Source organism: Cyphomyrmex costatus, unplaced genomic scaffold, assembly GCF_001594065.2.
Source record: "Cyphomyrmex costatus isolate MS0001 unplaced genomic scaffold, Ccosl1.0 scaffold29, whole genome shotgun sequence".
Taxonomy (NCBI): Eukaryota; Metazoa; Arthropoda; class Insecta; order Hymenoptera; family Formicidae; genus Cyphomyrmex; species Cyphomyrmex costatus.
The window spans coordinates 1,711,008-1,728,201 of NW_017277017.1; the positions used below are offsets into that span (position 1 = coordinate 1,711,008).

The 17,194-nt window shown below is 33.3% G+C and overlaps 3 protein-coding genes across 3 annotated transcripts; 1 reads left to right on the forward strand and 2 right to left on the reverse strand.

Moving 5' to 3' along the window:
* Positions 1 to 863: 863 nt before the first annotated feature.
* LOC108775224 (neprilysin) lies at positions 864 to 11,034 on the forward strand. Its single transcript, XM_018541529.1, has 15 exons — positions 864 to 1,082; positions 3,121 to 3,340; positions 5,213 to 5,320; positions 5,925 to 6,139; positions 6,313 to 6,444; positions 6,512 to 6,610; positions 7,252 to 7,451; positions 7,853 to 8,036; positions 8,276 to 8,452; positions 9,031 to 9,134; positions 9,541 to 9,596; positions 9,679 to 9,965; positions 10,077 to 10,235; positions 10,534 to 10,610; positions 10,706 to 11,034. The coding sequence occupies exons 1-15, from the start codon at positions 879 to 881 to the stop codon at positions 10,803 to 10,805; spliced, it is 2,322 nt and encodes a 773-aa protein (XP_018397031.1). The 5' UTR covers positions 864 to 878; the 3' UTR covers positions 10,806 to 11,034.
* Positions 11,035 to 13,063: 2,029 nt separating this feature from the next.
* On the reverse strand, positions 13,064 to 14,727 carry LOC108775234 (pyrimidodiazepine synthase). Its single transcript, XM_018541540.1, has 6 exons — positions 14,632 to 14,727; positions 14,293 to 14,450; positions 13,996 to 14,160; positions 13,782 to 13,914; positions 13,502 to 13,617; positions 13,064 to 13,237 (listed from the first exon to the last, which is right to left on the reverse strand). The coding sequence occupies exons 1-6, from the start codon at positions 14,654 to 14,656 to the stop codon at positions 13,115 to 13,117; spliced, it is 720 nt and encodes a 239-aa protein (XP_018397042.1). The 5' UTR covers positions 14,657 to 14,727; the 3' UTR covers positions 13,064 to 13,114.
* A 642-nt stretch (positions 14,728 to 15,369) lies between these two features.
* Positions 15,370 to 17,090, reverse strand: LOC108775169 (glutathione S-transferase omega-1). Its single transcript, XM_018541457.1, has 6 exons — positions 16,873 to 17,090; positions 16,545 to 16,702; positions 16,271 to 16,435; positions 16,071 to 16,203; positions 15,796 to 15,917; positions 15,370 to 15,501 (listed from the first exon to the last, which is right to left on the reverse strand). The coding sequence occupies exons 1-6, from the start codon at positions 16,895 to 16,897 to the stop codon at positions 15,370 to 15,372; spliced, it is 735 nt and encodes a 244-aa protein (XP_018396959.1). The 5' UTR covers positions 16,898 to 17,090.
* Positions 17,091 to 17,194: the final 104 nt, after the last annotated feature.

Below are 17,194 nucleotides of genomic sequence, written 5' to 3' on the forward strand. Positions count from 1 at the left end.
AAATCGTTACTATATTACAATTAACGTTGTAAATAAGAAGAAAACGTCGTTATTGTAAAAAAATAATTGTAACAATAACGACATTATAAGTAACGCCTGTTGTTTTCCAACCTTGTATCTTTACAGGGAATGTTGTGTATACAATAAAGTGATAAATTGCATTTTTGAGACACTTTTGTGAAGAAGAAATATAATAATAGAGTTACGTATATATCTCATACTTTAAATGAAACTTATTTATATATATAATCTTTAGATTATTTGTTCTTGACCTATGCAGTAAACGAAGTTCAGGAAAAGAAAGTCCTATGATTTTTTCAGACGATAATTCGTGGCCTTTGAAAGCGCGCCGAAGCGAGGGCGCGATTTCAAATCTAATCGCAAATTTTCCCTGCAATTTCAGTCCCGAGACATACTGCTCGTGGAGTCGATGCTCACTCGGTGAGGGCTGGTGCCGTACATTCTCACCGCTCAATCGTCATCCCCGTGCCGGCGGAGGTCGGCAGGGTGCCAGGGGGGCGTGGAACGACGGTCGCCCTCAACGCGAGTTCGGGATTTAGGGACAGGACGTACGGCGGGACCCGGCAAATGTGGCTCTGTGCACGGTGAGCCAGGGTTACGGGGGCCGTGTGGCCCGCGGGGCCCGTGCTGGTGGTGGTGCTGGTGCTGGTGGCGGCGGTGGTGCCGGTGGTGGTAGTGGGGGCGGTGGGGGTGGCGGTAGATTACGCGGCGACGCGGGCGCGCGGCTGCCCTTGAGCCCCCGCAATTTATGCGCCAGCGGAGCGAGCGGGCGCGGGGGGGTGCACGGCGCGACCGTGGCTACCAGCGGTATCGGGGGCACGGAGGAGGCCGCCGGTCCCGGGTTACCGGACGAGCCGATGGTGCACGTGGAACGATCGGCACACCATGGCACATGGATATGCTGCGTGCCCTGTTACTGGCTGCGGAGGAGCAAGGCCGTGCACAAGGCGCTGCTCACCTTCGCTATGATGCTGGTCACCAGCCTGCTGGTCACCAGCCCGGTGCTCTTCCTTATCACGACCTTGCCGGAGGGAGAGCAGCCGCGCAAATGTGCGCCATTGGTGGGTGTTATTTAACGACCGTTTCCTCTTCCGTTTACGCACTAAACGAAGCGGAAAGAACGGTTTTGTGGTTACGGAAGCGGTTTCGGGGATTAAATCCGGGATTATTTATCAGTTTCTGATGCTAGAAACACACGTGAGAGAAGGATCCTATATGCCGTTGATTTATCGCGTTTTATTTACACACGAATAAACACAAAATTATTCGGCTTCCGTGGCATCCGGCTTTGCGCGTTCAACGAAATCAAACTGATTTTTACTTTTTAACTCAATTTCGTTTCTATATAAATAGTATAATAAATATCTGCCATTTGATATATATATATATATATCAAATAGAAGATGTGCTACCCGCAGAATATCTATAATGTGAGTGTATATTCTTATCCAGGGCTGTAAGGCTTTTTGAAAGAAAGAAATATGATATTTCTTCACGCAAAATTTATACGAAGAACTATTTTGCGTTCGAAACCCCGAACATATACGAGAATCAACAAAAAATCAAAATGACATTAAAATGATTTCATTTTGACGTTTGAAGTCAACAAACAGTTAAATTTTGTAACAAAACAATCGTTATTTTGTCTTTCTATTAACTGCGGTGTTTGTTCTTTAGATTTTCTACTTCGGTAACTTATTTGTGTATGCGATGTCGTCACGCATAGACTAGAAAGTAAATGAGTATCACGTAAGAGCTTGTTGAGAAATTAAAGGTATAAATCGTCACTGAGATTACAAGGAAACACGAAAGTGTTCCGCGAACATAACGCACGCATGCAAGGTATGCTTGCAAACGTGCGAAGCGTGTGACGTGACGCGAATAAGTAATCGTCTTATTTATGCAGCAAGGAAGATTAGTAGTTGGCCGAAGTAATTTATATCGATCGTAGACTTAAGTTAACTACGAGAGAGGTGAGAAAGGTGAGGAAAGTCAGCGTTTAGCAATAAACGCACCGGATTCCTGTAATCAGCGACTTACCCTTGCAAATTTGATCTCGCAAATAACAAGAGAATTAAATCTCGAATTCAAAGGAAGAAAGAGGAGAGTCGCGACTCAGGCAAATTTGTACTTGTTTTCTTCATGCGTGTAAAATTACGGAATTGAATGACGAAACGGAAAGCCGCGCTTATAACTTGACGATTATTCGAGGTGATACACGCGTTGCCAATATTGTGCCAGCATAAAGCGAAGCCGTATTGGTAGATAAGGTTTCGAGGTGAACAAAAGGCTCATCCTCGACTGAGGTCAGGGCTTTACCCCTTATCGCGATATTTGTATCTATACTTTTCCAGAATACATTTGAACGAATTGATTGCAAATTGTATCTAAAGTCAAAAATGTTACAGCAATAAACTTTAAAACTATTATTTTGTAACACAAATACGTAAAGAAGGCCACATCTCAAGGAACACACAAAAGTCAACCAAAAATTAAAATAATTTTATTTTGAATAATCAGTCAAATTTTTGAATAATTAGTCAGATTTTTTTTAACTTAGTGTATTCCTTGGGATTCGGTTAAGTCTTTGTGTTTAATATTACGGTATAATATTTTTGCATACATTTTACAATTTCCAGTTCGAGTAACCTGCAGGCCGATTATTTGTCATTATTTGTCGAACACAGTCCTAAACTGAGGTCGGCGTAATTATAAATTAAATTGACAAACAATTTAATAATACATATTATCTTTGATTAACGATGCACACGAGAACTGTTTATGAGAAAGTTGCTTCAAAAGAGACCGCAATTTTGCCAAATTAAATTTATGTCCGAATAATAATTGTATTTTATATATCACTATTACGATGATTGTTATATAATTTATCATTATTCGTTATGTTGTATCTATATTTGCTAGAAAAGAACTAAAAAATTTAGCCATTTGAAAAATACGAAAGCTAACAAGATGACAGAAAATATTCTGCTTTTACTCAATAAATGGAAATTATGATATTTTGAGATCGAAAAATAGGCATCTTGTTATTTCAAGGAAAGGCTGAATCCATTAAAACAAAGCTAATGATTACGATTTCAGGATGAAGCTTGTATCAGAGAGCGAGATGGACCCGAGGGTATTTGCGAGACGGATGTTTGCGTGGAGGCCTCGAAGAGGATCTTAACATCCATGAAACGTGGCGTCGATCCTTGCAAGGATTTTTACAAGTTCGCCTGCGGTGGTTTCCGCGATCAGCAGCCCTATCAACCGAGTGCGAGCTTCAATATACTCCAAGCGCAAATCGACGAACGTATACACAGTGAGCGTTTTACTGTTCCCTACAACTTTAATAATTATAAAAAAATTTAGATTATTATTTTCTCAAACTCAATCACTAATTTCGAAAACTTAATTGCTTCGCCGAAGCAAAAAGTACAATCGCACTCTACGTCCTAAAAGTATTCCATTCCTTTTACTGCGTTTCAATCTCTTTCAGCCGAGTGGATTCATATGACCTCATTAAAACGTACCATGTTATTTGTCGAATCAATTCTAGTAAAGTAATGACTGTCTTATAATTAAATAATTATAAAATACAGCATTTTTCCCGGAAAAATAAACGCATTATTTATTATACCTGATTAAAACAATCTGTTTCGCAGATTAAAAGAATTTTCCGTTAAAAAATCGAGCTTAAATGGATCAGTGATTTTATTGCTACTTTACATAATACAATAAAATTGGAATTGCTTGTATAAGAAAACTTCAACGTCTTTGTAGAATTTTTCATACCAATTCATACAAGAAATTTATCTGCGATTCTTCTAAATATTACGTTTAATGATTCTGAAGAGTGTATTGACTATCGAAATATATTGTGTGACGATAACGACGGTATCTCGGCAATCCTATCGATTTTCTTTGTCCTCTTTTCGCGATTATTATACGATCCTCATGTCGACGACGGAAAAGAAAGAAAAAGGGAATCGGATTTGCGAGTGAGAGACGGGTGTAATTAGCGACATGTTAATCTTCAACAGTAGAGATTCAAAGACTACGGGAAGAACTCGGACAGAGAACCGACCTCAATTTGGCAAGAAGCTATCGCGGACACGATAACAGTGGTAGTGGTGTCGCCGGCGTGACTGGCGCCGAACGACTGGCACCAACTATGCTCACGTATGGATCGCCGCGGGATAATATAACTCTGTTCGGGGATCGAAACTTAAAGGGGAGATGAATAAACATCGACTACGAGAAACGACATTACGATGAACATCAAAATGAGGATCGCAAAATTCGTACTATGTGCTGTTCATTGAATCTAGAAAATTTTCAAGGGAGATTCATTGGCATTCAGCAAGCAACAAATTTTAAAAGTCAAATATGAAAAGATTATATTAAATTAATTTATTTAAATTATTACAATGAAAAAATACTATTTAAGACGTACAATTCACAAAACATTTTATTCAAAATTATATTAACACAAAAAAATGATACAATAAAATTTTTTTATATCTAGAGGAGTTTCTTAAATTAAAAAATATTTTTGGAATATCAAATTATGATTAAGCATTTTAGAAAAATGAAAAATGTATATAACATTTTGCTACAAATATTTTTTAAAAAAAAGGAGACTCTAAGGGGGATCATGTCCTATATGATTTTCTCCCTCTCCATGGATCCGTCAATGGCGGTGTGTTTTATTATGAGCGCGAGAGATGAATGCATGGGGAGATTGCAGGTCCTCCGCAAGTCTTCGACTTGCGTTGGTGTACCTTTGCATTCTCCGAAAACGAAAGAAACGAACGGGGGAGAGTCGTTCCGTTTGACGAAAAGTTATCGGACTATGCGAGGTAAAATCGAACGGCCGACTTATGCCGTTACTATAAATAATGCACATTAATCGATATACGTATACGTGTACACGTTTATACATACATGTGTGTTACACTGGTTGCTTACTGTTTGGCGAAACGCCTCTAAAACCTTCTCTTACTTTTACGCAACCTTCGAAACGATACTCGCGTGATTCAAGGTCGACGAATTGCCCCCGCGCTGCTAATCAGATCATCTGCGAGATCTTTAGCCGTTGTGCCTTATCCCTTAGTTCAGCTTTCTTTGCAAGTTGAACTTAACGACATTTCCTTCAAGGAAATTATCCTAATCGCGAGTATTATTGTTTTAGAAACGCTGACAAACGAGACGGGACAAATGGTCGTTGCCTTCGAGAAGCTTGGGCAGTTTTACGATACTTGTCGAGACTTTAAGAAGAAACCCGTAAATTTTACACCCGGTAAAAGATTTGTTCACGATACTTCGTTTCATGAATAGTTGACTAATATTGCTAACTTGCATTTTTTATTATTATTAACCCTAATCGGTATTCACAGTTTCAGTAGATCCAGATATTTTCTTCAATTACATTGTTAAAAATTGTTCAAACAAATGTTTTTTACAACCTTACACAATTTTCAGTTACATAGTTTTATTTCTCGAATTTCATTCTACAAAATGATTTCAATTAGCAAAGCCGCATTAATTTAAAGTACTGGATTCGCAATACCAATTAAGGATCTTTTGAAGCGATCAGTATACCAACTAGAGTTAAACCATACAATTATTTTATCGTTTCAATAAATCAAATATAAAAGAATTTTATACAAATACTGAGCTAGAGTACTGTAAAGTAGTTCTTTTATCATTAAAACTTAATAAAAATCGCGGATAAAGATAGATTCTTTCTCTCTCTCTCTCTCTCTTTTTTTTAATTCTTTCATTACTCCAAATCGTGTATAAAAATTGTCTTCAGTTACTCCAAATATGTGTCTCGTTGATATTATTATACATAGTATACATCCCGTACGATGCTAAGGCACTTTTAATGCTCCCTCTTTCAGTTTACGAAATGTTGAATAAATTTGGTGGCTATCTATCACCGAAAAGCGTGGTACCAACTGACATCACTCCTCTAATCTCTGCATTGCTAAAAGTAAACGGCGCGCCCCTCTTCGACTTATACGTCGATATAGATCTTTACGATCGCACAAAGTCATCTGTATATCTTGATTTTCCTGCCAAGCACCAGAATTATAAATTTCTTGCAGAGGACCAGGTAAGAACCATTCGACGCTATCTTGATTCGACATTTTACACGGTAATTAAAAATATCAGCAAACTTATATACCCTTAAAATCTTTGGCGTTTTTAAGACGTTTCTTTTAAGACTCTTTTTTACGTTTCTTTTTTTTTCTAAAAAAATGTAAATCGCCGGGTATATTTTTCCAGAAAAACAGAGACGTACAAAGATCGCGTAGAATTCGAGAAATTGTCCGAGGGTTCTTGCCAAAAAATACGGATCCTGAGGAACAATCGTCGGAGACGGATCTGCTTTTGCAATTTTACTTATCGCTCGAGAAGGTATAAGGCTTTATCGTCACCGTTTCATGTAAATTAAACAGCAAATAAAGTACATGCGTTATCTCAGATTTATCCAAAGCACAAAGATTTGTACAATTGGGTGGACATTGAACAGAGGGTATACGTCGCTTACAACGTTACTTATCTCCAAGAAAGTTTTGGTTACGTAAGTATCAACTCAATACGGGCTCTTTTAGCTACAAACTGCACGAAATTCGGCTACGTTCGATCGTTAGTGTCAAACAGACACGACAGCAATTCTGTCGTAAATAGTAGTTAACCCTTTGCTTACCACTTGAATGCAACATTCTCATTCTTTTTTCCAATGCTTTTCCAATACTTTTTTCATTGTTTACAACTTTTTTTACTAATAAGGATACATTGTATATAATATTTGTTTGATATCGTTATATATTCCTTAATATTTAGTATTTTAATCGAAAAAATTGTTATAATTAGTTATAAATTTTATTAAAAAAGACATATATTGTAAATAATTTGTTGTATTGTAAATATCTAAGTGTATGTTGGTTTTGTATCTCATTAAAATCATATTGACTCCCTGAGCAGCACAGTTTATTGGCGATATATTGGCATATGTTGAGGATATATCGGCCAATAAATTGTGCTACTATATAGGTTCGCTCTTAATTGGATTACCCTTCTGCTTTGGATCGCAGTATATAGCCTTTTATTTATTTTTCCATTCTTTTAATCATCGATCAACTTTCCTCTCTTCTCTCAATTGATCTCTCAATCAATCTTCCTTCTCTTAAAATAAGAGAATTATTTGATCTCTTGGGACAGATAAGATGGAGATCATTGCTGAATGCTTCGTTACCTTATCGTGCGAACGGCGTCGATCTGAATGACGGTAATAACGACACGAATAGCGTACAACGACCGCCGACGTACGTGGCATCCGAGGACCAGCAGATTTATGTCTATATTACGGCACCACGTTACTTTCGTAGCCTTGGCAAGCTATTGAGTCGCTCTTCCAGACGGTACGGATTTTTCATATTCATTTCATAACACTTTGCGCGCATTGTACATTTGCGTGATACGAAACCAAGTTTGCCGAGCCTAAGCTTTCTCTTTGAAAACCCTGAATTAGATAAATTGTCGATAAGGAGATGTCAATTTAGGAGGGGTCGAGTCTATAGGCGGACGCAATAAAGAAATCGATATAATATAATTTCTTTATAATGTATAAAATAGTGTAAATTATATTATTAAATTATATTAATATAATCTCTATTATTTATTTATATATTAATATAGACAATTACAATTGGTTTAATTGCTCGAGACCTTATATCGATTACTCAGTCATTTGTAATAATAGTTACGAAGAATACATGTGTATCTCGTATTGATTAATACTTAATTATAATAAATCACGAAGGATTATTCATAACGGATTGCTGTTGCTGTACGCGGATACATTGCACGACATCGTAAACGTCACCGCCGTTAAAGACTGGAAAGATTCCTGCTACAGACTGACCAAAAGTATTTTCAGCGAAGCAGTCAGTGCGCTCTACGTGCGACAGTACACTCCAAAGTACTTAGAAACTCTGGTCAACAGGGTAATACTTTTCGTCTATCGATTAACTCTTTAACTGATCGTTTAACAAGTTTAATACGAATTTGAAACACAAATAAACGTGATTATCCATCTTTTAAACGTTGCACGATTTCACATATATGTATGTAATATATACATATAGATATATTTCTCGAAATAATCAAATCACTTAAAGAGTTGATCTTTGTCGTGTAAACTTTCTTTTTAATTTGATAATAATTATTTATTATGTGACTGCAGGTGACCGCGCTGTTCGAACGCGTAAAGGAAACGATAGCTGAGCGTATATTAGTGAAGTCGTGGTTAGACGATGAAACCAGAACGCAAGCATTGCAGAAGTTAAATTCCTTACGGGGTCGATTTCATGTGTCATCGGATTTTTACAACGATACCTTACTGACGCGTGAGATGGCCGAGGTGAAACAATGATCTTCTTCATCTTTATCGAAAAAATCATTCTCACATTTCATAATATTTTTAAGAATTTATTATATTTTCAAATTTATGGAGATTTTTTCAAAGTGTTGAAAATTTTTATTAAATTTTACAAGTTTTATTTCAAATATTATAGAAATGATCGAGTAATCTTAACATTTTTTTAATATTTTAGAATTCACATATATGAATATGTAGTATATGATTCACATACACTACAGAAAAGATGTGACTAAAACACTTTTTTAGAACTTCTAAAAGTGTTCAATTTGTATAAAAGAGTTTGAAAAGTTTCCTAAAAAGTTATAAAAATTATACAAAATAAAAATAATAAAAGATTTTCAAGATTATATAAAAATTCTAAAAAATACTAAAAAAAGGTCCCCAAGAATACACAGATAAATATTGAACGCGATTAAAACAAAAGGAATAGATTCAATTCTCCTTCATAAAGTAAAACGTAAAACTATAATTTACCATATAATGAAAAGACGATGTAAACTTTGAAATTATCTCTATCGTCTCTTTTATCGGTATTTTTAAACAACATTGTCTCGTAGGTCATAATCGACTCGGATGATTTTATTACCACCGTCCTGAACAGGTTCCGTCAACTTCAAAGATCAAAAGATCAAAGTCCGTTACGAAAAAACGCAATAATAAGGTGAGAGGAACTTCTATTTTAGCCTTTTAATCATAGGTCCGTGAACTATATTAGATAGAAACAAAAGTTCAACACCAAACTATATTTATATATAAACAGTCCTTTTTCTTTGTTATTTCTTCTGCTTTGTTTTTTGTAAATTTTGTGTTATGTTTTTGTACTATTTATAAGGCTAATTCTACAATCTCGATCAAAAAGACAAAAGACAGAGACAAACAGCAAGAAACAGGAAACAAAAAGCACATTGTAGAATTAGCCAAAGTTTCATATTATAAATTTATCAGTGTTAGATCAATTTAGATTCTATAATTTAGATCCTATATAAATATACAGAAAAGAAAAAAGAACCACTCATCAACAATTCATTCCCTTCGAAATCCTTCTAAATTGTAGATTATGCTTTTAGGAATCACTATCCTTACTCCGTGCATGCCTATTACGAATCTTCCACAAACACCATCGGTAAGTAGTATTATACGATGCAAGTAAAACTGCGGTATCGAGCAATTTAAATAAATTAAATTATCCTTGTTAAAAACGATAGAAATTCCATTGGCGATGATGACATCCTGGGCATGGTCGTGGGACGGTGGACCAGCTTTTGCGGTACACGCTACATTAGGATCGGTCATCGCCCACGAGATTCTTCATGCTTTCGATTTTCACCATCGTAAATTGCCCATGGAGCCGGATCGGGACATTGACGAATGGCTTCGCGTCACGCCAGACTCTTGGAAACGATTGGAGACCAAGATAGAATGCATCGCGCGACTTTACGCCAGGAGTTTCTGGCGGAAGGTCCAGTCTTATGGGAACGACGTTGCTGTGCAGGTAACCGAAATTATTAATTCAACGTCGAATCGATATCGATTCGATGAGTCATTTCTCAGACAAGAACAGGAACATCTCTCTTTTCTTATTCTTAATTTTATAATTGCACAGTTCGATTGGAACATGACAAAAAATGAAAATGTCGCGGATATTGGTGCTCTGCAAATTTCCCACAAGACTTGGCACATTTTGACGAACGGGAAGGATCGCAGCCTTCCCGGATTGGAGGGACTACGACCAAGTCAGCTTTTCTTCATAAGTGCCGCACAGGTAATCCCCTTCTCTCCAAATATCTCTCTTTTTATATAAACATTCTATCATTTTACAAATAACAAACTAATCTGCCACCATTAAAATTATTACATATATACATGTAATTATACAATATGTGTAATTTCTATTTGTTATATTTATCTTTACAATTCCCTTACAATTTACATAATACAAAATTTGTTATGTATAATGTGTTCAAAGATAAGAGATTATCCATTATCTTTATTTCTTGTTTTCTTTTTATGTTAACTTCGTGTAAAAGTAATATATTGTATTGATACCATTGTGTTTTTAGGTACACTGTGTTAATACGACTCTCGAAGCCTACGTCTTCTCCGTTGAATTCGATTATCATGCTCCTCATCCTGAAAGGTACTGGATATTTTTCTTATTTTTTCTGATTTATGCAAAATTTACTCAGAGTAAAAGTATAACGATTGATTATACGCGCGACGATTGATTTCCAGAGTCAACAGTGTAATGATGAATTCTCAAGCGTTCGTGGAGGCGTTTCGCTGTCCACTCGGAACAAAAATGAACCCGCCGAATAAATGCACTGTTTGGTGATGATAGTATATATTTGTCGATATACGAAATATATATCGAGATTGTGTAGCAGGTTGTCTTTATATTTCGCTTTATTTTATTTCGCGCAAGTACAATATTGTAAGATCACTTTCGGATCATAGTTCGCAGCAAGAATTAATACTACAGGAATATACATTTGCACCCTTACGTGAAAGCTAGATTATAATAACACTTAATTCATCATAATTGCAATACATTTTTCCTTTTCTTTTTTTTTAAAATATCAGCTTAATTCTAGAATCATTAAATAATTCTTATTGATCTTACATTTGTGAAAAATTTCCTTCTTGAATTCTTGCCTTCTAAATTATGTAGATTTAAGATAAAAGAAAGTAAAGTGTGTTCTGGCACTCGATCGTTCGTTTTTTGAACCTCTGAAGGACGTAAAAATATAGTACAAGTAAATTCTAAAATAAAATATATTGTTATTGATTTAATTCTCACATCAATATTAATAAAAATCATTTTTAAGAAAATAAAAAATTATTTATATTATTTTGTAAGCTTAAATTTTATCTTAAAAGTGAGATGTTAACTGTTGATAGATGAACTTTTGGGCTTTCAAAAGTGTTAAAAAAAGCTTTAGAATATAAATCTGTTCAAAATTTAATCGTCGCTTTTTAAATAGTTGTTACATAGAATAAGAATTAAGAACGCGAGATACATACCTCTTCGTTTTTTTGTAGTTCCTCTAGAATTGATAAAAAAATTATTAAATTTAGATTTCACAAAAAATCATTATCCGCCCGTAAATGCTGTGAACAAATTTGTTAATGACATAACAAATTGTAGTCAATTGTGTCGATTTGAAGCGACTAGTAATGGCTTGCAAGGTACTGCAATCAATTATAACGAATTGTAAAGATCTATACCAATTTATATTTATAATAAATTATACCGAGTTGTAATAATAAGTAAAATAAGAGGAGCGCGTAAACAGATCGATGGTCTCCGATAATGACGTTAGCAACAAAAATTGGATTCACAATAAGCAATTATACGTAACGTAATAAATTACTAACGGTAATACGTACGTTTCTTTTGATGCTGTTGATAAAATATTAAAGAAATATTACATATTAATTGTTGTTATGGTGCTGGAAAATATAATATATAGAAGTAACATACTCGTATGTACGATAGGAATAAAATCTGTGATACATGTATATCAAATATGTCCTTATTACCAATTTCTGACAAATTCATTTTTGTTGGTAATGCCATCGATATAGCAAAAATAAGTTTGTATACTGAAAATATCTTTAGGCATTCTATTTTAGTTGAACGAAACTGCAGAGAGAAGATATGTCATATATGCTGATTGCTCGCTCTTAAATTGTTCGTAAATTTGTCGCAAGAAGTAAAACAGTTTATACTAGATGTATATTAAACGTGTTTTAACCGAAAAAATTTGATTGATGAGGTAATGTCCGTTCTCTCTATAATCTTTTAATTTTTTATATTAAATAAGACAGTAAGTCTTTTAATAAGATAAGTACTTAGTAATATAAGTAAGAAAGAGGCAAAAAATGGATTTATTATTTAATTTAGAAATAAAATTTGATTCTTATATATTACTTCTATATATTCAAATATAAATTGTATAAATACGTATATCTTAAACCTTTCGGAATTTTAAGACTATATCGCGCAGAAACAAAATATGAAAACAAAAAATATTCACAAAAATTAAAATATTACCTTAAAAAGGAATATTTTGTCTATTATTAAAAAATTAATAACAATAGATTAATAACAATAGATTTACATTAAATTTGCACTTTATAATAACAATTTATAATAACAATTGCAACAATTATAATATACAGCAACATATTCAGTTAGTGTCTTGTTAAATTGCAGAATAATTACGCTTAATATTATGCAAAATATTACATTTGATTACACACTTAATGTTAGAATGCTTATATTTAATATCAAAGTACAGGCCATTTGTTATACAGACTTATTTTGTACTACATATAGCTATAAATAAATGAAGAATTAAAATGTTACATTACACAATTGTGCAATTATATGGCACAATATGTTAAAAAAATTAAGATGTGTATTAAATTTAATATATAAAAATAAATAAATAAAAATTAATTTATAAAAATATCACATAATAAATCACATAAAAAAATTCAACACAGAAAAATTAATACATATGAGTCAAATAAGATCACATACTATTAATGTTAATACTGATGTTAACATGTTGATTTACGCCAAGCTATTTTACGTTATTTATTTTTGCAGTATTTTGTTAAATAGTGCAAATAAGTTTAAATATTGTCATAATCAACATTTCCCGTTCTTACGGCTTCTACAAATTTTGCAAACTTTTCATATGAGCCTCGATGTTTTAAAACAAATGGCTGATCTTTCATTCCATCTACCCATTCCATCTGAAACAAAATGAACGCAATGGATCAATAAATAATTATTTTCCTTAAATATGAATGGTAAAAAATCCATTACAATTCCAAATACAATTTGAATATATAGACAAGAAAAAATTATATTTAACATTTAACTATAAATATACATACAGTGTTAATGAATTTAAATTAGTGTGGAGAAAATTGTTAAATACATAAATTTTCAAAATTTTTATAATTGAGTTAACAAATTTGAAAATAATATTACTGAATACATTATTTCTTGCTTACAATACGGGGAAATCTTTCCTTGTCGAGACTTGCACGTTGTTTGTAAAGTATAGTTAGAGCCTTTGCGCGCTCAAACCAAGGCCATATTAGAACGTCCAACATATTTGGATTACTCCCTGGAACAAAAGATATATTTCTTATAACAATAAATATTATACTTATTATTCAGTCAATAAATGATCAAAAAATTATTAATAATTTTAAGATATATATTTTAGACTTAATAATATTAAGATATATAAAGAAAGATAAAGGAAATATACAGTGGATTTATACAAACCTCCGAAAAAGGTTGTCTTGCGTACATTAAGCTCGTCTTCAAATTCTTGTAAATCATTTGTTACTTCAGAGAGAATCTCTTCAAACTGTCTCTTGTCTTTACCAAATATGCAATTTGCAAAAGTATCCATAATCTGTAAAGAATACAGAGTGTAATTATTAAAACATTATTTCTTGAAAAGAAAAACATTAGATCTCAATGTCGTGATAAACACCTTAGAGAAGTGATCTAGCAGCTCTAAATCACGATTCTTTGTTTCATTGTTGTATAGAGGAGGCTCAGGGTACTTCTCATTTATGTGGTTTGCTACTGCTACAGAGTCCGTTATTATTGTACCATCCGAATCTATATAAAGTGGTACTTTGCCATCTGGATGAATCTAAAAAAATATTTCCGTACATATTAATAACAAGAATATACATTCAAACTTGTAAACGTTTGTCATTCTTTCGAAAACTCTTTAGACTTGAATCATATTGAATCATTCCTTTGAAAATAACTCGATGCGTACTTCAAGAAACCACTGTGGCTTGCTCTGCAAATTGATATTGACAATATCATGTGGAATCTGCTTCAGACTCAGTACAAGGCGTATTCTATGAGCAAAGGGGCAATACACCATGCTATACAGACGCGCCTGACCTTCCACTTCTGCTGGCTTCTCGGAGCCTAAAACAAAAAGTTCAGTTTTCTCTTCAGAAAAAACTCGACATTAATGTGTCTCTAACGATGACACTATACGATACACATGACAGACACTTTGCTCATACACTCCTGGCTTTCTGTAAATGTATATCCTTTGAAAAGAGCAATTTCCTCTCGGTACAGACTCGACTGTTACATTACTTACCATCTGCCAGATGTAAGGAACTCATTTAGACAATCTGTCACAGATGAGCGATCCTGTATGCAGATCGTTAAGATACAGCGACTGCGGCCAACTGCGGCCTGCGGCGTGAATGCTTATCTTCAATGACAAGAAATGAGAAGTGTTGAAAGTTTTATTGGACGATAGCGTTTCGCCTGGCGCCATCTCCCACGCCCACGCGCACAGTTATAAACAAGGATGTCGATGATTATCGATAAAAGGGACACATGCATACACACTCAAGGTATCACAATCCAAGAAACTCATTTTCCGCAAAAATCTAAAATATATGAACTGAAATTACTTAAATAATGCTATCAGCAATGTAGTATAAGTTTATTTTATTTTATTTTTCTTCTGATTAGTCAAATCTCAATTTTTACTTCGACCATGGTTTTATCTTCTAGTTCAATACGGATTTTAAAAGCCATTGTATATACTGCTCTAAGTATAATGTAAGATGTAAATATTTCGAATGATATATAAACGTTAAATATACAGTTTATGAAACAGCATAATGGAGTGTATTGAAGATTGTGTGGTTTATTTCTATTTATATTACATTTTTAACATAAATATATTCATATATCATATTTATATTTGATTCGATTAAAATATAAGAATTATTCTATAAAAATTGAAATACAATTAAGAAAAATGCCATTAACTTTTTGATATAAACCTATATTTATAATAACAATTAATAACTTCCAAATACATTTAAATATCATTTATGTTATCATAATCAACAGTTTTCGTTTTCACAGCTTCTAAAAACTTTGCCAATTTTTTATACGAGCATCTGTATTTTAAAACAAACGGCTGAATTTTCATTCCGTCTGCCCATTTCATCTGAAAAAGAATGGACGGTGATCAATAAATAATTAATCTTTTTAAATGTGAATAATAAAATCCATTACAAATTCAAATATAATTTCGCGCACTACATATAAATAAATTATTTTTTAATCATATTTATATACATATGTATATATGTATATAAATATGATTTGTTAAAAATAATTTGTAATTATATATAAAATACTTATATTGCATACATATGAATAAATCTTAAAATTTCAAAACTTTAAAAAAAGTTCATAAATTTAAAGAATACTGTTATTGCATTCTTTACTGTTTACTTACTATATTAGGAAATCTCTTCTTGTATCTCTCAACATTTGCATGCTGTTTGTGAAGTAGAACTAAAGCCTTTCCAATGTCAAACCAAGGCCACATTAGAATGTCTAACATACCCGGATTGCTCCCTAAAACAAAAGGTACAATTTTATGACGATAAATATTGTACTTATTTCAGTCAAGAACAATCGAAAAATAATTTTTTTTAATAATATTAGAAGAAAGAATGTATAAAGAAAAAAAGAGAGTAGAAAAGAAATGCAGAGTAGATTTTTACAAACCTCCGAACAAAGTTGTCTTACGTACATCAAGCTCATCTTCATATTTTTGTAAGATATTCATTACCTCGGTGAGAATCTCTTCGAACGGTCTCTTATTCTCCTCAAATATGATATTCGTAATCATACTTACGAACTGTAAAAACAATTATTAAAGAATCATTTTCAAGATGGGAAGAAGATCTCTATATCGCTATGAACACCTTAGAAAAATGATCTATCAGCTCCAAATCACGACTTTTTGTTTCATCATTGTACAGAGGAGGCTCAGGGTATTTCTCATCCAGATAGTTCGCTACTGTGACAGATTCCGTTACTATTGCACCGTCCGAATCTATATAAACTGGTACCTTGCCAACTGGATTGATCTAAAAAAAAAATAATATTTCCGTACACGCTAATAACTAAATCCGCATCAAAATCTCTTTCGATTTTGATAATTTTAAGTTATTACTTTAAAAATGACTTGATACTTACTTGGAGAAACCATTGCGGTTTATTCTGCAAATTGATATTGATAATATCATATGGAATCTGCTTAAAATTGAGTACATGGTGGACTCTCAGAACGTAGGGGCAGTACAGCATGCCATATAGACGCGCCCGACCTTTCACTTCTGCTGGTTTCTCGGAACCTAGAATAAAAAGTTATATCGGAAAAAAATTGATATAACATGATCTTCATCGATGACACTACGTGTATATATTATAGACACTCTGCTGATATACTATTAACTTTCTATAAGCGTTTATCTGTAAAGCAACTTTCTTTCAAAATACAAACTTGATTAATCATATTACTTACCGTTTGCTAGATGTAAGAAATTCATCTGAACAATCTTTCTTCTGGATTTTTATATGAAGTTTGTTAAAATATTACGTAGACGCCAATCCTTAATGACTAAGATTGTATCTATATTATTTCCACATTTATTATATTATTTGTCTTTAACATTTATCAGAGCTATTCGAAAGCAAAATGGATGTAATAGTACTGATAATGCGTTTCTCGATAGCACTATCTCCCACATATATACGAGAATATCGTCACTTACTGATAAAAGGAATGACACACGATTATTGAACATTAAACTTTATTTTTTTTATTTCTCAAATATCAAAGTACA